General features: G+C 51.5%; 1 protein-coding gene across 2 annotated transcripts in view; it reads left to right on the plus strand.

Annotated features, from left to right (window-relative positions):
• Positions 1-796: 796 nt before the first annotated feature.
• FAM174B (family with sequence similarity 174 member B) overlaps positions 797-21,576 on the plus strand; it is a 30,862-nt gene continuing 10,082 nt past the window's right edge. Inside the window, exons 1-2 of one of the 2 annotated variants that reach the window (XM_057303732.1) lie at positions 797-1,158; positions 19,670-19,801. In XM_057303732.1, coding sequence (XP_057159715.1) covers positions 812-1,158; positions 19,670-19,801 — 479 coding nt within the window. In that variant the 5' untranslated portion in view covers positions 797-811. Of the gene's footprint in view, positions 1,159-19,669; positions 19,806-21,576 lie in introns of those variants that run through there. The other variant, XM_026510414.3, reaches the window with a different exon arrangement.

Raw genomic sequence — 21,576 nt, forward strand, 5'->3', positions numbered from 1 at the left:
CCCCCCCCAGCAAAAGGCAGCAGCTTAAGGCTGAGCCACCCAGGCGCCCCAGGGGGGGAGATTATTAATCCTGCCAACCACTCCTTCCACAGCAAAGGTATGAATGCAGACATGCACTTTCCAATCCAGTCCATAAGCAGAGGTGAAAAATGTCTGGAAATTGACCTCATGAGATAAGAAACTCCTTGGAGAGAAAGAGGGAAATTGGGGAGATGCTAAAATATAATGCAATGCATAGGCATGGGGCGACCGCTTCACTCTGGAGTCTTGTTTCCTCATCTCTAAAATGGGGGTTTCCCTCCAGATCCCATAGACTTTGGTTCTTAGTCTGACACAGTCTGGGTTTGCTGTGAGCGGCCTCCCTGGGTCCTAAAGCAAGGATTAAATGAGAATGAAGAAATACCTGTCTCCTAAAGGGGTTTTAGGATTAAATGAAATTAAAACGTAAACTCCGAAGCACAGAGCTTGCACAATAGTGAGCCTGACCGTGATTGCTTCCATGCAGGGGTTCCAGGCCCCGGTGTGGGGAGGGGGGCTGGGGCAGCCGGGGAGCAGGGCACAGCCCGCACCCGGGTCCGGTGGCCTGCCCCGCCCACGTGGGGCCGCGGCCCGTCGAATGACTCGGTGCAACGTGTTGGTGGCAGCGGCGGCGGCTGCGGCTGCGGCTCGGGCTCTTCCGGGCGCCGCAGCTTCCTGCCGAGCACCGCGCAGCCGCCTCCGCCGCGGAAGCCCCGGGTGCAGGCCGCGGCGCCGGTGCGGGACCCGGGCTCGGCCGCGCGCCCCGCGGGGCCCCGGGCCGCCCGACCGCACGATGCGCGCCGCGCCGCCGCCCGGGCCGCTCCTGCCGCTGCTGCTGCTGCTCGCGCTCCTGGCCGCGCCCGCCGCCCGCGCCCGCAGAGCCGAGTCCGCCCCGGCGGCGCCGCAGCCCGAACCCGAGCGCCCACCGCGGCCGTCGCCCGGCCCGGGGCCCGGGAACGCCACCCGGACGGGGTCCGAGGCGCCGGCGGGCGGCGGCGGCAGCTCCAACAGCAGCGGCGACGCCCTGGTGACCCGCATCTCCAGCCTGCTCCGCGACCTGCCCACCCTGAAGGCGGCCGTGATAGTGGCGTGCGCCTTCACCGCGCTGCTCATCGCCTGCCTGCTGCTGCGCGTGTTCAGGTGGGTCCGGCCACCCCTGTCCTTCCCCCGCGGGCCGACGTGGCCCGCCAGCCTGCTGTCACCGCGCGCCCGCCACACCTGCGCGCACAGATGCTCGGGCGCGCGGCTCCGCTCGGGGCCTCGGTGCGCGCCAGCCAGCCCAGCGTCCCGGGCCCTGCTCCGCAGCAGTGCGCTCTGTCCCGTTTCTTCCAATACACAGTTAGAAATGTTCGCCTCTTTTAACGACCGCTGTCATGAATACCGGCTTCCTTTGAACTCTCTGCTGATGGTAACGCTAACGGTAGCGCTGCCGATTCTGATAATTCAGTATTTATTTTTACACGAATTTATTTTTATACCCATTTCACGGACGGGGGAGGAAATCTCCGGAGAGGCAGGGTGGCTTATCCAAGTAGACTCAGTGGTGGCGGTAGAATTTGAACCCAGGTCCGTCTGCCTTTAACCTTACCCGCCGTGCTGTGCTTCCCTCCCTTGCTCCTTAATGCTCCCCCTTTTTCCTTTTCCTTCATTGTGCTACCAGAAAAAAGCAGTGTCTAGGGCTCAGGGATGTGCCCAGGACATGTGTTGGAGGTGTGCTTTGCACCCGGGATTGGAGCTGGACTCCAGGATGTTGGCGACCCTTGGTGGTCTCAGGGACTTTAGGTTCGGGGAGGCACATGGCTCTCCTAGGCTCCTGCCTGACAGAGCTTGCCTCAGTGAAGACTCACGGGGGCACGAGGGGCCTTGGGGAGGCTCTTGTCAGTTGCTCAAGTTCAGGGAGAAAGTCTGGAAATGAGGAAGGAGGACCTGGGTCCTTGGTGTAGAGATGGGAAAAGCTACCTGGGACGCAAGGAGGACATTTTCCCCAAATGCCTGGGAAATCCTGTTTTTGCAGGAAATGAACCAAGTGTGTCCTGTTGCTCAGGCGGGCCGCTGGGAAATCTGGGTGTGTGTGTGTTATTCACTGCCCACCACCCCCATTCCAAGTGTACACAGTGTGCTTTGCTGTTTGATCAGCTGTTGGAGGTTTGGGGCCAGGGGCTGGCTGTCCAAGGGGGAGCATTTTCAGCACAGGAGTGGAAACCAGACCTGGAAAGGCAGGGTAGGGAGTTATCTGTTGAGGTTTGCTGGTGTTGCTGTGTGACTCTGAGTCAAGGTGTTTCCTTGTGGGTCTGTAGGATTAAAGGCCAGAGGTTCTGAGAAAATGGAAAAGGGGGGGGGCGTGTTTCCACATCTGCCTTCCCTATCCCCTGCCCTGACACAGCCCACCTTGTTCCTCACTGCGCTGGCTCCCCTGATGTGCTTTGGGCATTGAATCCCTCCCCCCCAAATCCTTTCCACTGCCCTCCCTCCTCTGTTTACAAACTTCAGTGGCTCCCTGTGTAGCTATACCTGGGTGTGGCATTCAAGGCTCTTACCAATTGGCCCCAGCCCATCTGGCGGCCATCGGCCAGCCCTTCTGAGCCTCCTGTCACTTGCGTATTTCCTTATGCTCCCTGGAATTGGCCTGTGCTTTCCCACCCCTGGGCCAGTTTCTGCTGCGCACCTGCCGTGACTGCCCCAAGGCCCAGGCTCCTTTCTCTGTGTGGTTTTCTGGACATCCGAGTGAGGCCCTCACTTCCTTTTCTGGCCTGCCCCAGCCCTACGCATCTTCCATACAACCCTTCTCACGTCGTGCTGGGCGGCTGGGTTTAGTGCCAAGCTGCCATACTCAGCAGACAGCCCTGGGCAGCTGGGATGTCCAGTCCCTCCTGGGTTCTCGGTGTCCCGCGCTGACCTGGCGTTCAGCGGAGGCGCCATGGTCCTTTACTGACTTCGGATTGTTCAGTTGGAGTGGCCTTGATGCCTGGAGCAGCTCTGAGCATGGAGGTTTGAAACATTTTGCTCAAAATAGGCCTCTGAGCCTACAAGGCAGTACACTTTTTAAGAAGGCATTTGAACTATTTTGCCAGTCTGCTCCTTATTACTCAGGGGTGGGGGAGAGAAGCAGGCAGCATGTGGCCAGATGTGAGCTGAGTGTTTGGGGTGGGGAGAGCCGGTACTCAGGTCTCGTTGGAGGGTTTGTGCAGTGTCGGAAGAAGGTTCTGATTTCATAGAAGCTGGTGATGTCTATCATCTGCCTCTTCTTCCAGGACAGGTGTTCTTGCTGGGGGGAGTTTGCAGGTGGACCACTGCCACTCTGGTTTGAGGCAGATAGGAACTTAACAGCATTTTATAGCTGGGAAGGGCCTTGAGGGTACACAGTCCCCATGGGCTCCTTTGCGAGGAGAAAGTTACATTCCAGGGAGCAGAGTGAGTTACCCACCAGATTCTCGAACATGCTATAAATCTGTGGCTTAGGCAGGGCCGGTGCCCCGTCTTGCTGGTGGTCTGTACCGTGGCCTCTCAGCGCCTCAGGCCTCCCAACTGCCCGCTGCTCTGGCTGGGTGTCCTGCTTCCGTGTAGTCACTGAGTTCTGGCCATCCCACCCTTCGAGGGACGCTGAGGCTGTCTTGCATGTGCCTGCTTGCCTCCCCCATGGAAGCTCCCCCATCTGCGAGAGCTTCTGCCCGGCTTGACTCCCTACCTTGTGTCTGAGTCTTAGCAATAGCCTTCACGGCCCTGCTGTTCCTGCTGCCAGCCTTGTCCCTGCCCCTGTCCGTCCTCCCTCTCTGGTCTCGTCCTTCCTCTGCCCACTGATGCCTCCATACACAAGCTCCTTAGTGTGCAATGATACTGGCTCTTTATAAACAGGGCCCGCCTCCCTCTTGAGCCCCTGTGTCGTCAGCCCTGCCTCCTGCTCCCGCCCTGCTGGGCTTCCAGAGGTTCTCCAGAGGGGTCGTGTGGCCTGGGACCTGCAGACCTTGCCCCACTCTCACGCTCTGCCTGAAGTCCCCTCTGCCCTCATGACTACAAGGCCAGCTCCCTCTCTTTGCCCTTGTCTGTTCCCTCTGAGAAGCCTCCTCAGCCAGGGCCCTCTAGTGCCCCCAGAACACGCTGGAGTTCTGAAGTTCTCGCGTGGCGTCGTGACAGGAGACAGTCACTGAACATGTCCCTCTGTTTTCCAGCGTGGGGGCTCCCAAGGGCAGAGCTGGACCTCGATCATTTGTGTCTCTCTAACACCAGGTGGCCTCCAAGCCCACACTGGTCTAATGAAGATATTTTCAGCAAATGAATGTTGAACACCTAAGTATTTTATGTTACTGATACTCCTCAAAAAGTCGTCTGTGACTAGATGCGTGCCTGGGGCCGGAAGCCTGCGAGGCAGGAATTCGTTAGGCTAGTGGCCCTCCATTTCCTTAACAACGCAGCCCAGGGAGGAAGAGGGTAGGCAGGTTACTGCTTATCAAGCAGCAACCCTAGCCCATTGTCGTTTTCCCCGAAGGAACCACCTTGCCAGACAACAGAAGAAATGTGGCTCCAAGGAAACTGTTAAAACTGAGAGTGTGGAGGGGCACCTGGGTGGCACAGCGGTTAAGCGTCTGCCTTCGGCTCAGGGCGTGATCCCGGTGTTCCGGGATCGATCCCCACATCAGGCTCCTCTGCTATGAGCCTGCTTCTTCCTCTCCCACTCCCCCTGCTTGTGTTCCCTTTCTCGCTGGCTGTCTCTATCTCTGTCGAATAAATAAATAAAATCTTTAAAAAAAAAAAAACTGAGAGTGTGGAATGTATATAGTAATGAAAAATATGTATAGATTTAACAAAGTAATTCCATCCCCAAGGTACACACATTTTTCACTGTGGTACATCTGCTTTCTTCCAATTTCATTAATTAGAAGAGGAAGCAAAGATGCATGGGCGTGAAGTTCAGAGCAGTTCTGTGTGGTAGGGAAAATATTTTAAAAACCTAAGTATCTAACAGTTGGGTCTTGGTTAAATAAGTTAGGGAAAGTATGGAATACTGTTCAGCTGTTAAAAATGATGACGCTGGGGGCGCCTGGGTGGCTCAGTCAGTTGGGTGTCTGACTCTTGATCTCAGCTCAGGTCTAGATCTCAGGGTTGTGAGTTCAAGCCTGCGTTGGACTCTGCACTGGGTATGGAGCCTACTTTAAAAAAAAAATGATGGTGTTGGTCTAATACTATATATTACTGAGTGGAATGGTTTATAAAACAGCACGTGTAGTATGATTTCATTTAAATAATAAATTATACATACAACAGATGTGCTAAGAAATCTGTGTGTGCACATTTGGGCATGTGGGTGATTATTATTTTTCGGGTTATGTTTTTACATGATCTGGACTTCCTTACAATGGACATATGTTCTGTCTGTACAGTCAGCTCCTTGCTGTGTCTTGGGATGTGGCTGAGGCCTGAAGACCTGTATGAGAGCTTCTAGGATGTACATCGACAGGTGGGATTTGGGGGTCCCAGAGCTACTCACTTGATTTTCTTGAGTCTGTGCCAGTTCATCCTTTAGGCTGCAGTGCCATTGTTCCAGTTAGATGGGTGAAATTTGGTCTCTCGTTCATTTGACATTTTCCCCAGTTTCTACTGAGATCGAGCAGCACCCCCTTCCCGTAGTTATTAATCAAGCATATCTCTCCATCTGCAGAATCTTTGACACCTTTTTCATGTATTTGAGTCATTAAGGAACACTGTTTTAAGACTGGAGACAAAATTGGAAGGAGGGAAACGGAGTTTGCGTGCCTGGCACCCTCTGTGCGTGCGCACGCGTGTGTGCGTGTGTGTGCACACGTGTGCGTGCGCGCGCACGTCTCTGTGCGCACTTCTGCCCGGCTGGCCGTAGGGCTGTGCCCCCAGGTATGTTACCTGATAGGTTTCTCTGAGAGCTGGAAGGGAATCAACGAGGAGGCTGTGTCTTGAAAGTAGAAAACTGCAATTCCTCTGGTTTTTTGATGTTTAGAAATATCTGGTGGGTTGCATGGCGTCAGAGATAACACGACATAAGCCAGTATGGTGCCCCACGTGCTCTGTGAGGTCTCAGTTTACCCTTCGAGACCTGGGAGGAGTCTGACTTCACTCTCCAGGGTCTTCTGAACAGGGTGGAGACCAGGCAGGGAAGCCCCCACCTCCGCCACGACTCTCCTTTCCCCGTGGGGTCCCTTCCCCATCTTGGCGAGGCTCCGAGCTCCGCTGCCCAGGCCACATTTCTCCCAGATCTCTGCTGGCTGCTTTCCCAGCCACTTCTTGTTTCAAAAGCTTTGTAAATCCTCTTATGTGGAAGGAGGGTTTTGGGGCTTCCTGGGGGATGGGGAGGAGGATGAATTCTAGGTGGTCCGACGCTGCCTGGCTGTCACGTGCATCAAAGCCAGAGGTGCGAGCCGCCGAGTCCTGACGATGCTGGGACCCCCGAAGTTCCGTTACTTTCCTAAGCCAGCTCTTTGAAAAGGAGCGAAGACTTTCCTGCCCATCCCAGATTCCCCAAATTTCCCATTGTCTGTGTATTTACATTTATAATAAGAACAAATGTTATTTAAGAGAAAACATAACAACTTCCTACTTTTGGGATTTGGGGAAACTTAGCCTTCTGACATGGTTTTAGTTATTGCTCGTTAGTATAAGAATATTGTTGTAATAACCTAGAGCCTTGGGCAGAACGCGGTTAGCAAGTTAAGTCCCTTTTTATGAGTTTGAGAGAGACTGGGGAGCTTGTTAGTGTCAGGTCATTTTTGATAATTTGACCAAGGTTTTGAATTGGGGGAAGAGCTATAGAAGTGAAACATGTTTACCCAAATTTTAAATTTTTTAGTGGATTTTCTGCTTTCTTTCTTTTCCAGTTTCATTGCGATAAAGCAGACATACAGCCTGTGCACGTAGCGAGTGTACAGCCTGATGGTCTGACTTACATTTATTGTGAAATGATTAGCATGGTAAGTTCAGCTAACATCGGCCACCTCATAGAGATAGCCAACAAAAAAAGGGAAAATTTTTTTCTTTTATGATGAGAACTTTTGGGATCTCCCGGTCTAGCAGCTCCCAGGTACACCGTATAGCAGCGTTAGCTGTGGTCGTCATGTTTGCCATACACCCCCGGTACGTATTTGTCTTAGAACTGGAAGTTTGTACCTTTTGGCCACTGTCATCGATTCCCCCCTGTGTTTAATTTTATATACGACAGCGAAGAAAGAGTGTTAAATAAATCTAAGACAGCAAAACTTCAGATTTTTTTTTTTCAAGAGAGGGTAGAGTGTACCTTTGATTCCGTTTTCCATGAAGTTAAAAAAAAGTCACAGCACACGGGAAACATAAGTTCCCTCCAGTTCTCATCCAGGTTGGATTTTTGCCCCCTTGGGGTCATCTGGCAAGTGTCTGGATACATATATATATATTTTTTAAAGATTTCATTTGAGAGGGAGAGAGCACAAGTGGGGGTGGGGAGGGGCAGGGAAGAGGGAGAAGCAGACTCCCCGCTGAGCAGGGAGCCCGATGCGGGGCTCGATCCCAGGACCCTGAGATCAGGACCTGAGCTGAAGGCAGACGCTCAACTGACTGAGCCACCCAGGTGCCCCTGGAGATATTTTTGATTGTCATGACTTGCAGTGAGGAATGCTGTTGGCATCCAGTATTTAGAGCCCAAGGATGCTGTAGGACACTGTACGGTGTGCAGGACAGCCCCTTAACAAAGAGCAGTTGAGCCCGAGATGTCAGTAGTGCCAACGCTCCCTGAGAGTCCGGGCTGTGAGGCTGTTGGTCATCGAAAGTGAGCAGTTTACTGAGCCTTTCTGGGCATTCACTGCCCAGCGCTAATTGCTATATATGCCTCCAAGGCCTGTGGGGATATTTAGAAAGACATGGAGTCAACTGAGCCCCTGGGTCCCCTTTAAACAGCTAAGTGTCTTATTGTATTTTAAAATACAGTTCTGAAAACAGATGTAATTTATATCCAACGTTTTGGTCTTGCTTCTGCCTGTAAATGAGGATACAGCCATATGGCCAAAATAATCAGGCGGGTGCATCTGCCTCTGGGCCTCTTTCAAATGTAATTGGTGACTTTTTAACCTGCGTGAGCCTCCCTGGACACGTAGGACCCTGAGTGGAGGAGAAACCTCATGGCTGCTCTTGTTAATGTGCCTGCGAGGACCTGGCACCTGCCACTGATTTCTTCTATCAAATTGCGAAGGGAGAAAAATCCCTCTTTAATTTCACCCTGAGGCCACTTCTGTGGCTTTACCTGTAAACTCTCATGCCCACGAACGCACTGGTTTCGGGGGCTTTGCAAACACAGATCCTACTTGGCACATGAGGAGCATCTAGGGGTGGGGGTCCCCAGAGTTAGTGTCTACATAGCACGCTCCCAGATTTAAGCAGACAAGGCTTCAGGGGTTGTGCTGGTATTTTTGTCTTATGGCTGATGCTTTGGTTCTAACTCTTTGCAGAGGGAATTTCTGGGACCATGAATTTAGAAGCATGTTGTCATGGTTTCACTTACAAAAATCTGTGCTTAATCTAAGGGTGATCTGCCAGGAAGCTGGACTTGGTATTTATTTTCCCGGGGGGAAGGGTGGGAGTGGGGGGAGGAAATCCACTCTCACTGGCAAGTGTGAAGCAGAGGAGAGGCCGTGGCATAGAGAGCTCCCCTGACCTCCGTCCCTTCGCTCCATTGTACGGATGACGAAACTGAGGCCCGGGAGGGGGAAGGGTTTATTGAGGTCATCCGGTGAGTTTGCAGGAAAAGCAGAACGTAAGCACAGGTGTTCTGATGCTCAGCTCGGTCCTTTCTGGGCCGCAAGCCATGGTGGGCTGGGGTTTGGTCTGTTCAGTTGGGTCTCCCCAGCCATCAGCCAAGGACCCAGGAGAAAACATGGTTGAAAGGCTCAAGCTTTCTCAAGACCCACTGTAAGCAATGGGGGAACTGCGCTGTGGGGAACATACCAGAGGCTAAGGAGCTCCTAGTTCAATCTGGGACTGCCCTTGGATGACTCTACTGGGTGGAGAAAAAAAGACTCCAATTCAATTGGGGAATAATGTACCAAAAGTAACACTTGCAAACAAAAGCGTAAATTGCAAAAGGATGCCCCGGCGGGGTGGGGGGGTGGGGGGGGTGGGGGGGGTGGGGAGGGCTTTGGCCTGCTCTGGGAAGGAAAATGGGGAGGAGGGGAATTAGGGCTCGGTGCAGGGTAGGGTGAAGAGGTTCTTTGGGACCAGATGGCCCAGCAGGATTTGCTGTGGGGAGGGTTGGAGGAAGTGATCACTGGGGAATCATGATGATGATAATAATAGTAGCCATTGGTATTTATTAAGCCCTTACTGTGTACCAGGCTCCGTACTAAACGTTTTCTGTGTGTTTCCTCATTCCTATGATCAGTGTGCTGCCGGAGTCCCCACTTTACAGATGAGTAAATCAAGGCACAGAGTGGTGAAGTCTTGCTCAAGGCCACGCAGCTGAGGAAGGGCTGGAGTCTGACTTCCGAACCAGCATTCCCCGCCCTGGCCTTGTTGCAGCCGGATTTTGGAAGACACGGATTCTAGCTGGAGGATATGGGGACCTGTCGTGGGTCAGAGGAGCGGATGGGGTAATCACAGTGCTGCTTTTACTGCCCACCCGTGCTAGGGGCTTACTAAGTATTTGCTGAGTGAGTAGGTGAATTGTGGTGTGGCTATGGCCGGGACTCAGGGTGACTGTGGAGAGCCATGGAAGGTGCTGGAAGGACAGGTAGGGAGGCCTGGAGGCTTGAGTGGGTGAAGAGGAGGAGGGAGAGGAGAGTGTCAGGGGGACCCCGAAGGGCCTGAAGAACAGGGGCGGGGTGAAGGGAATGGTCAGGCAGGGGAGAAGGGGAGGAAGAAGATGGTGTACAGGGAAACTTGCTCACAGAAATGCCAGCCACACAGCTGGACATCTGGGCTTGGGGTGGAGAGGTTGGGAGCTTCTGTGAGAGGTGACTGTCCCTGAAGTGGGGGTGTTGGCAGCGAGGAGTCACGTGCCCAGGCCCCCCCACCACGTGGCAGGGACAGGTGGATGCCGAAAGGGCTATTCATGCCACGAGTCCCAAGGCACGGTGAGCTGAATGTTTCCACGCTGTAGTCGGGTCTGTGGGTCCACCAGCAGTGTCCCTGTTGGTCATCTTGCCACTGCCCTTGAACCAAGGGAGCTGCCCCTGGAGGCTGCCTTCCTTGCTTCCCCCACCTGGCACCTCCTTTAAACACAAGGACGACCCAGCCCTTTGCAAACACACCTGGGGAGCTGGAGGAACAGGTCTTGGTGTATTTGCCGTCGCCATATTGCAGGTGACGCCTCAACAGGTTAAAGCTGGGGTGTGCTGCTTTTGTCTCGGAAGAATTAAAGTTGGATCTGTCCCTCAGGGATCGACAGAGGGCAAGAGAAGCAAGTGTGGAGAGCAGATGGAGGCCAGAAGCTGTGGCGTGATGAAGAGAAGCCCTGAGGCTTGTAATTGAGCTCTTTGGGGTAATGCGCTCCGTCTTGTGGGATCCTGTTTAGATAACCTGTAAACACCCCCGGGCACAATGTGTGTTGTAGGTGGATGTAGGCGTTGGGCTCGGTCAGAAATGACACCACTCTGTTAACCCCAAAGGGGACGGTGCCCACGTGGGGGGAAGTGCTTGGTTGTACAAGTAACGACTGGTACCCCTTCATCCAATGAGCTGCTGGTGAGCAGGTATGAGGAAGCGTGTCGGTTGAACATGCGTGTCATCTCATCTTCCCGGGCTCCTGATTTTTAGTTGACTTGTTCGATGTCGCTCATGCCTGGCATTGCATCCATGACCACAGCCAGGAAACACTTAGGGGTTGCAAACTGAGGGTCCCCAGATACATGTTATGTTTTATTTTGTTCTGATGTGCACAGTGTTTTTTTTTAAACAATGGAGAGGGATGAGAACACTTAAAAATTGGAAGTCTTCACATAAAAAAATCTAGGTCTGATTTCTGGACAGATGGGAATACCTGGAAACACAGGGCCTGCGTTCTGTGTGACAGTAATGGGCGGGTGTCTGTCTTGGCTGGGGTGCTGAACATCTCTCCTTGTGTCTCTGGCTCATTGGTCACCATTTGCCATCCTGTTCGTTCTAATGTTTATGCCACGCCAGACCTGCTTCCCGGGTTTCCTCTGCCTGGGGGGCTCGGGGGCATGGGGGTTTTTGACCGGGTGCTTTGAGTCACAGTGCTTGCCTGGGAGCTGGGTGCTGGAATGGAGGAGCCCTGGCATGGTGGGGAGGGTGGGGAGGGTGCGGCACGAGGACGGGGGCGAGGTGTGGAGGGCCTTCCAGGTGCCTCTGGAAGGCTCTCGCCGTGTTCAGGAGGGCTTGACGGGAGCCATGTTAGAGTGGGGTCACTGAAGACCTTGGAGGAAAAGCTTTGTCTCTTGTCGCCAAACGTCAGATCTCCAAGAGGTTCATGTTGCATTGCTGTTTACCTCTTTCAGGGGCTTGTTTAAACTGCTTTAAAAAGAAGGTGTTGGGTGGCGTGCAGGCCCGGGCCCAAGGCAGGGCAAGAAGGAAGGTTGTCCTTGGGAATTGTATCTGGGCCGCCTGCCTTGGTGGGAGGCAGTGGTGGCCTCGCTGCCCGAGCTCAGGGCTAAGCCCCAGTCGTTGCCCATTCTCCGGAGACTGCACCGTTGTCCCTGCCTCTCCAGCACCTGCTTCCCTGCAGGGGTGCTGGGAGGTGGGTTTTAGAATTGGGTTCTTTCTTTCTTCAAGTTTACTTAGTTTTCTAGAGAAGGCTCAGTTATGTCATTTAAAAAAAATTATTATTAACCTATAATGTATTCTTTGTTTCCGGGGTACAGGTCTGTGTGGCTCAGTTATGTCTTATGCTCCGAGGATGCAGGTGCAGGGTCAAGGTCAGAGTGAAAAATGGGAAAAGGCTCTGATCCCAGGGCAGAAGCCCCACCAGGCATTAAGGCTGCATGGCATCTCGGCCAGCTGCTGGCAGCTGCTTGATTTGGTGTCGCCCCCAGTTTGTTCTCATTTTCTTTATTAATTTTTCTAAATGTCAAAGGTGACCCGTGCTCTTTGTGACAAGTGGTATGGTTTCAGCAGCATGCTGGTCCTTGAGCTACGGAACTACTTTATTTTTTATTTTTTTACAGATAGACATATGTTTTTTATTTTTATTTATTTTCTAAGACTATTTATTTGACACAGAGAGAGAGAGAGAGCACACAAGAAGGGGGAGCGGGAGAAGGAGAAGCAGGCTCCCCGCGGAGTCCGGGTTCCATCCCAGGACCCTGGGATCATGACCTGAGCGGAAGGCAGATGCTTAACGTGCTGAGCCACCCAGGCGCCCCCTACGGAAATACTTTAATGGGATTGAAAATGAAATCAGCTAGGGTGGAAGGAAGGTCCCGCTGCTGGGTTTGGCTCCCAAAGTCACCCGATGCGACAGTTGCAGCCTTTAGGCGGAGCAGAGGGACCCCTGGGCCAGCTCCAGGAAAGAGCAGGCCTGACACGTGCCTGCTGCATTTGCAAATGTTATTTTAATTACTGACTTCGAATCTTACTTCCTTGTTTGCTCATTTTAAAAATAGGTACTGTATTCACATGGTTCAGAATTCCTGCAGAGCCAAAGAATGTATTGTGAATAATCTTCTCACTTCTTGTCCCCTCGGCCACCGCGCCTCTTTCTTTGGATGCTGTCGGTTTCCTGTGACTCTTTCCAGAGATTTTAAAAGTATAGGAATGAATGTAACATATGTACATACGCATGTAAATATATATATCTTTCCTTATTTTTAATAACAGCTTTGTAAGATAGAATTCCCGTATCCTACGATTCACCCATTTAAAGTGTCCCGATTCATGGTTTTTAGTGTGTGCAGAGTTGTGCCCCATCACCCCAATCTATTTTATTTTATTTTATTTTATTTTATTATTTTTTGAATTTTTAAAAAAAGATTTATATTTATTTATTTGGCAGAGAGAGAGAGAGCACAAGCAGGGGGAGCAGCAGAGGGAGGGGGAGAAGCAGGCTCCCCTCTGAGCAAGGAGCCCGATGCGGGACTCGATCCCAGGACCCTGGGATCATGACCTGAGCTGAAGGCAGATGCTTAACTGACTGAGCCACCCAGGCACCCCCACCCCAGTCAATTTTAGAAGATTTTCATCAACTTTTTTTTTTTAAAGATTTTATTTATTTATGTGACAGAGGGAGACAGCCAGCGAGAGAGGGAACACAAGCAGGGGGCGTGGGAGAGGAAGAAGCAGGTTCATAGCGGAGGAGCCTGATGTGGGGCTCGATCCCATAATGCCGGGATTACGCCCTGAGCCGAAGGCAGACACTTAACCGCTGTGCCACCCAGGCGCCCCGATTTTCATCAACTCTTAAGGAAACTCTAAGCCCATCAGCAGAACCCCCATCTCCCTCCCAACCCCCAGGTTTGGGTAAACACTCAATTAGGATCCATTTCCCTTCATACTCCTCTTTTCCAGAATTTTCCTGGCTATTCTTGTTACCTTTTAAAAAATTTTCCTTCTCTGAGCTTTGGGATCAACCTGTCTAGATTGCCCCACAAAAATCTGTCCGTGTTTTATTGGATTTAATTAAACTGGTAGATTCATTTCGGAGCCTTGACATCAGTATGGAGGTTGAAACTTTCTTGTCCAAAGCACGGCGTGCCCTCTTTTCATTGACAAAGTCTTCTATTGGTTGCTTTTGGTGGTGTCAGGAGACGGCCAGCCGCCAAAAGCCCTCGCAGTTGGACTTCCTGCTGCCTGAGAGCGCCCGCTCTGAGGGTGTGAGGGTACCGGGTATCTCAGCTGAGTTTCCTCCTCCCTTGTTGGAGGTTCTAGGATGTGGTGGACCTAGATTTGAGTCCCACTTGTGGGTCACGTCACTCAGTGCTTCCGGTTTTTGTTTCCTTGACTCCATGACGCCTCGCTGGCTGGAGGCTCCAGTAAGACTGTGTGTGTGATGCCTGCACTGAGCGTGCCCATCATGGTGGCTGCCATCACTGTCACCCTAGTGGAGCAATGATGCAAGATGGCCACATGGGTTTCAGAGTCACACGAAGATGGTGCCCCACGGTGGGGGCCATGCCCGTCAGTGGAGATCACAGGAGTCAAGAAGGGGGACACCTGACTTTTGTGGGGTGTCCCGGGAAGGCCTTATTGGGGAAATGGGAAAGCTGTGACCCCATAGGTTGGTTGGGGCAGGGAGGCACCATGGGCATCCGTCACCAGAACCCCAACTGAACCTGGCGAGTGGTAGAAATGGATATGAAATTAACATTCAGGCCAGCGAGTCGCCCAGAGGCACTTAACGAAGGAATTGCAGAGCTGAGGTCAGAACCCCATCTCTGGACGTGCAGTCTGTGGATCTGAGTGCCGTACCCCCAGCCCTTAAGGGTCTGGCTGTGTTCCTCTCGGTGGGGGAGGGCTAGGGCGGAAGGCCTCCCTCCATGCTGGCCTGCTGAGCTCCGATGCTCGGCTCCCGGCCTTTGTGTTTGTGCAGGCGGAGCAGGCCGGGGCTCATTGGGAAACCCATCTCTGACCAGCTGCTGAAAGGGCCTTTGAGTAAACACATCCTCTGGCTTTAGGATTACATTTCAGAGCACAAGAATCTTGAACGTCTCCTCTGTCTTGTTAGAAATGTGTGTTTTGGCTCCGGTGGAAGGATCCTTTGTCTCTTAGAACTTCTCTGGTCTTGCCTGTTCCTGTGAAGCACAATGCGAACATTTACTTAAAACCACCATTTGCCATCTCTTCGTTGAGGCCACCTGCTATAAGGGGACCTTGTTCCAGGAAGGAGAAACTGTGTCAGGGGGCCGAGCTGTGGAGCACGGGCCAGCTACGTCTTTGCGCTCCTCTGATTCCTGAGTCTCCTTCTTTAGCCGGAAGCTCTATGCCCACAGTTTTGGCAAGCGGCTCTCCTGCCTGGTCTCCCCCACCCCCACCCCGTCCACCCCCGCGTATGTCTGGGTTATGAACTCAGGTCTGACTCTACACCTGGGCTCTAGAACCAGGAGTCTAGAGCTTTCTTCCTCAGGCTGCTGAGCGAGGGGAGGGCCGTGTCCTCAAGCTGACCCACTGTCCCTGGAGAGACTCAGGGGACTTCAGAGTCTCTGTGGCCATGTGGCCTTTGCCTTTCCTCAGGCTGGTGTGCTTATCAACAGCCCCGTGGGAAGGAGTCACCAGGGTGTTTGTCTTCTTGGGAAACCTGTTCCCCTGGCGGCCCTAAGCAAAACTTCTTGTGATATTGTCACTGAGGCACTTGGTACGTGTGGTTCTTTGTTTCTAGAGCAGGGATGCGTCCTCGGCTTTGAAAGGGTTTGACGAAATGAGAAGATTATACTCTAAGGTGGCGGTCTTACCATTAGAATGTCGGAGAACCCCAAGACAGCATGTATGGTTAGTGTTAGCTCGCATCCTGCTGCACCTGCCTTCGGTCCTTCGGGACCCTGCGGTGCTTCAGATTCTCTATGTTGTGTGTGCCAGAAACCCCGACCAGGCTGGCTTTGTAGCTGTCGCGGAGGGCTGGCTTTATAGTAGATTCGGAACTTGGTTTCTCTCCCTCCCCATCTGCCTTCTGCCATGTTGGTTTTCTTTCTCCCTTTCTTTCTCTCTCCCTCTCTTTCTTCCTTCCTCCCTCCCTCCCTCCCTTTTTTTTAAAAAAAGATTTTATTTACTTGCTTGAGAGAGAGTGAGAGAGAGAGAGCACAGAGGGAGAGGGAGAAGCAGACTCCCTGTTGAGCAAAGCACCCAATGCGGGGCTTGATCCCAGGACCCTGGGATCATGACCTGAGCTGAAGGCAGACACTTAACTGACTGAGCCACCCATTTGCCCCCTATTTTCCATTTCTAGAAGGTGGCAAGATAGCTTACTTCATCTGGGTCTCAAGGTCAGTGGGTGGAGCATTTATTGTCCCTGTTCCCAGCCTTGCTAGCAAGGGGCCATTGGCTCTGATTGGTCCCCACTCCCGCCCCTCTTGTCAGGGCCTGGGGGTGGAAACACACTGATTGGCTCAGGCTTCAGTCCTGTGTCCACTCCTGGAGCTGGGGATGTGGTCAATGGCCAGGCCTCCTCAACTGCAGGGACGAGGTGGGAAGGGGATTCACCCAGGCCACCAAAAATACAGAGGGCGAAAGGAGGGAGGAGGTGGAGGCTGGCCTGCCTCAAAGCAACTCATGTCCTAAGGAAGCCACGATTCAGAAAGAGCTTATTAGAAGTGTGTGCAGATCAGTTTGAAGTAGGAGTGTGTGAGCTGTGTTAAGTGACAAATTCCAGAGAGTCTGATGGGGGCAGAGAGTTTCTTGGCATTAACGTTGAGTGGGTGTGGAGTCTGGTGGGGGTGCGGAGTGGGGTTGCAGCTGGGAGTGAGCAGGGAAGTAGCAAGAGCCAGCTGGTGCCTTGCCTCTTGGCCGGCATGGGTGGTTCAAGGTGACCACCGGGGAGCTTTGTCTGGGGCAGCCTTTGGCCTTGGCCATGGGGATATCAACCCCTCTGAGCCTTCTTTTCCTCAGTGGTGAGGCAGACAGCAGCACCTTATAGAGCGATTTGTAAGTTTTACACGTGATCCTATGTGTAAATGGCTTCGCTGGCCCCCAGCAAGAGCTCAGTTGTTACGAACTAGTATTAATTTGAAAAGACGGGTTAGAGTGTCCACGCTCAGGGAGGACAGAGCAAGACTTGGCCAGGTTACTTAGAGTGGAGAGATGTCCATTTTCTGTTTTCCCACATGCTCCCTTTCCAGGGCAGGATGGCCCTGTTCTCCAACCCCAGGGCAGTTAGAGTCTGCAGGAAGGGCTCATGGACTGTTTAGACATTTCCCCACTTCTGACTCGCATGCAGCTACGGAAGGAGGGGTCGCCTTCTATGGGGAGAAATATGTGGGGAGCCTCCCATCCTGCCCCCTCTGAGGGCAGCGTGTCACGCAGTGACCACCCAGCTACCTGCCCGCCCGTGAAGGCACTCGTCTGTGGAGGCCTCTGCCAGTGAACCTGAGTCTCTTCGACTTCTTACAGGTCCCGGTTTCCCTGTTAACACGTCCCACAGCGGACAGTGACGTGGCTTCTTGTTTGTGAAGGGTTTTTGTGTCTGAGAGGTTGATCATTTGAAATGTAATTTCTTCAGCTTGTTAGGTCAAAAATGGCATTTAAAGCATGAATTAGGGCTCTTGCTAATGGCCTTTTGCACTAGTCAGGGTTCTCTAGTGAAACAGGAACAAGAAGATAGACACACACACACACACACACACACACACAGAATGTATGTCAATATATGACACATGAATTATATTATTAGTACATTAATTAAATTAATAATTTGTATTAATATAATCAGTAGATTAAGACACATTTTTTGAGTAATTGGCTCACGAGATTATGGAGGCTGACAGGTTCCAATATCTGCAGGGTGAATGTGCAAGGTAGAGACCCAACAGCTTACAGTGGTGTAAGTTCCCCTCCCAAGGCTGGCAGGCCTGAGACCCAAGAAAAGCTAATGTTTCAGTTTAAGTCTGAAGGTAAGGAAGAAACAAACAAAAAACAATGTCCCAGCTCAAAGGCGGTCAGGCAGGAGGCACTCTCCTACTTGTGGGAGGATCAGTCTTTATATTCTGGTCAGGCCTTCAACTGATTGGATGAGGCCCACCACACTGAGGAGGGCAGTCTGCTTTACTTAGCCTGCCAATTTGAATGTTAATCTCACCCAGAATCACCATCACAGACACACCCAGAAATAATGTTTGATGAAATGTCTGGACACCCTGTGGCCCAGTCAAGTTGACATATGAAATTAATCACCATACCTTTTATCTTGGGGTTGAAAATTCTTTCCTGAGCTCGTGTGGTTGGAATGGTTGGCATTAAAGCAAGTAGGCTGTGACCTTCTGGAGGCTGGTGGTGTTTTCCAGCTTGTCCCTTGGGTAACTGTTCAAGGATCTTATTTTAAACTAAGTAGGTTAATTTTCTCATGACAAGAACAATCAGGAAGAAGGGAGGTGATTTTATCAGTTGATAGGGATCCACTCCTATGAAGCAGAGCTAAAGTCAAAGCCTCCGGAACCTTCTTCCAGGGTCAGCAGTCAGTCCCGCCCCAGGGCCAATGACTAAACTAGGTTTTGAGTTCCAAGGGCACAACGAGGTTTTCAAATCAGAATTTGCATTTTCTAGGCTTCACGATACCTGAGCAAGAATTACAAACAGCACTGTGACCCCTCAGCCTGAAACCATTGGGGTGTCCGTCTCTTGGGGTGTCCATATGGGGCTTTCTCAAGTCCTCAGGGTCACAGGACACCTCCTTTTCTATCAGAGAACCCTAGGAGCAGGTCCTTTGGTTGTATAGGGCGCTTTATGCCAAAGACACAGATACAGATAAATACATATTTTTCCCGTGTAGATGACACTTCTCATGTTTTTGGTAAAGCACACGAGGTAAGACAAGAACAATTTGCTGTTGTGAAGAAATCACGAGAAACCTGACAGTGAGCTTCTCATGTCATCATTGTACCAACTGACCAAAGAATTTCTGTGTGCTGGGGACAGAGAGATCTTGTGTGTGTCTTGGATGTGGTCACCACGTGGGAACAGCTTACAGTCTGCGGGAGCATAGGATTCTTCAGTGTCCCGTTAATGATTTTTGGGGGGGAGGGGCTTGGCTGGTTTCTCATCGTATCAGATACACTCAAAAAGGAGGAGGGAAACCATAGACTATGAGGCATTTGGGAAAACGTTCGAGATCTTGGAAAACAAATGCAAAGAGCATCGGCAGTCATGATAATAGTATTCTTCCCCGTGGCGTCATAAACTTTCAGCCCTGCCCTGATAAATCTTGCATCCTTCCTGCAGAGCGGCAAACGCCAGAGACTGAAGCCCTTGTCTTAGCACTTTCCCTGTGGCCCACAGTGGCCCTTTACCATCCCAGAGGTAAAAGCTTAGTATTATAACTCACTATCCTCGTAAATCCTCACGATGGAAACAGTATTGACTTGTTTTGACAAGTCCCTGTCATCCGAAGGAGGCTGGAGCGCTCCTGTTTGTTTATTACTAGCAGTAATTTTTGCGGAGGGTCTCCTGTGTGCAGGCTGCTTGCACGCACCATCTCATTTAATCCTCTCTTGCCTGTGAGGGACAAATCCTGTCCGTATCCTACATTATTTAGGAGGAAACCGAGGCTTAGGGAGATGAGCTGACTTGCCTGAGATCACACAGGTAGAGGGTGCCCGAGCCCGGACCCGGATCCCAGCGGGTTGGCCCCCGGGTGCTGCTGTCTATGGCCCCTGTGCTGGGAGCAGTGATGCACGGACACAGCGGGGCCAGGTTGAGGGTGAGGGAGCAAGGGCACGAGGGCACAGGTGTGTCAGGCCCACGCAGACGCAGCGCCGGATCCTGTCTTCATTGAGACAAGGGTCATTGCAGATTTTCTTTGCATTAGTTTTGCCCTTTGGAAAATATTGCATTGGGGTATTTATTATTTATCTCAATGACCGGGGTTTGCAGTGCTCAGGGCAGGCATAATCATCTCCACTTTGTGGGTGAGGACCGGGAGGGCTAGCGAGGTCAGGAGTCCGTAGAGGTCCCATGGCTGGAAGGGACGGAGATGGAACGTTGGCCAGGGCTTCTGGGAGCCGGCTGGAGGGCAGCCTGACTTACCTGTGGGGGTTGTAGCGTTTTCAGGAATGTGCGTCTCTTCTTCCAGGTCGGGAAAGAGGTTGAAGAAGACCCGCAAGTATGACATCATCACTACTCCCGCCGAGCGCGTGGAAATGGCCCCACTGAATGAGGAGGATGACGAGGATGAGGACTCCACAGTATTTGACATCAAATACAGGTAAGGGGTGGGGACAGCAGCTCCCTCCTGGGCTCTCGGGCATTCAGGTGGTAGGATGGTTCACCCTGGAAGACAACGCGAGGCCAGGTGTGGTGTCCATGTGTCCTTGTTCTTTGGTCATGTGTTTGACTTTGGGGCGTTCTGCTTATGGAGGGAACTGCTTTGATCCTTCCTAGAACACGCAGCCCCCAGAAAGGCAGCAGAAATGCTTGCAGAGAACTGTTTTTTCCCACTTTTCCCGGATGCGAATGCTGGAGAAATGTACATGAAGAAAAGGGGGGCTGGATGTCAGACAGCAGGCTTGTCATGTGCTGCAGGGGGCAGGGGTGGGGGGTGGGGGACCAGGTCCAAGCAGCCGAAGGTGCCGCACGTGGGGCACGCAAATGGACACTTCTCTTTCAGCCTCTCTGAAACTCGTGGCTGAGAGCATGGGGTGGGGGTGGCTCCTTGGATGGAATCGACTGATGAGCTCCAAAGGCAGGGGTGTGAGCTGAAGGCAGCCCGTGGGAAAGTCAGAATGACTTTGTGACTTTGGGGTTGTGGTTTGGTTTTTGGATCCTTTCGGAGTGTCCTTCGGACATGTGAGATTCTCACTGTAAGTCTGGGGGCGAGCGTAGTTTAGAGACAAGGGCTCAAAGCCTCGAAGAAGAGGAAGCTGTCTGCCCAATGTTCTTGTTATTACCAACAAAGGGGAGCCACAAATCCAGGCTGGACCCCATCCTGAGCTTTCCCTGCCGGAGTTCTCCAGAGAAACAGAACCACTCGAAAGATTTATTTTAAAAGTCCAAGTCTGAAGGTCTGAGAACCAGGAGAGTCAGTGGTATAGGTCCCGGTCCAAGTGTGGGAGAAGACCAGTGTCCCGGCTTGAAAACAGTCAGCAAGGAGAGGAAATTCTGTCTTACCCACCTTTTGTACTATTCAGGCCTCCAACTGATTGGACGAGGCCCACCCCCACCAGAGAGGGCAATCTACTTCACTCAGCCTACTGATAAAATTGTTAATCTGCCCGAGAAACACCTTCACAGACACACTCAGAATGGTGTTTGACCAACTCTCTGGGCACGCCGTGGCCCAGTCGGGGTGACACGTAAGGTTAACCAGCACACGCAGCTTCCCCATGCTCGAGGAGGCGGGTCTTTCCCACCTCTCCGGACTTGTTATCAGCATGACCTTGGCCATTCTTGACCCTTCTACGTAAATCAGTTGTCAGATGCAACAAAACGATGTTTGGGATTTTTGACTCCATGTATCAGTTTAAGGGGAATCAGCCCCTTTATGAGAACCCTTCCAATCTACGAACAGGGGTGACTTTCCATTTATTCAGGTATTTAAAAAAATGTCTTTCAGGACTTTCAAAAATTTCTCCATAAATGTTTTATAAGTTTTTGTTAGATATATTCCCAGATATATTAGCTATATTACCATATATATACACCATATATAAAAATATATATAAATATATATGTAAATATATATATGTTATGTATCTCCAAGTATAAATATATATATGTGTGTGTGTATGTGTATATTTTTAACCTAAAAATACTATTTTATCATCATGTCTGAAAAAAATGGCTGCACTATCATGTGTATATTCATACCAGTATTAGAAACAAAGTTTGTGAATGAATCACACCTAAATTTTATTAAGAACAGGTAAACATTAAAACATGGATTGCTTATTGTAGATGGCAGAGCAAACCATTAGCTGTAATTTGCACGTTAGGTAAATAGCCCTCTTTGAGTAGAATCAAAACAATCAGTGATATTCAGCC

This window comes from Ursus arctos, unplaced genomic scaffold (assembly GCF_023065955.2).
Source record: "Ursus arctos isolate Adak ecotype North America unplaced genomic scaffold, UrsArc2.0 scaffold_28, whole genome shotgun sequence".
NCBI lineage: Eukaryota > Metazoa > Chordata > Mammalia > Carnivora > Ursidae > Ursus > Ursus arctos.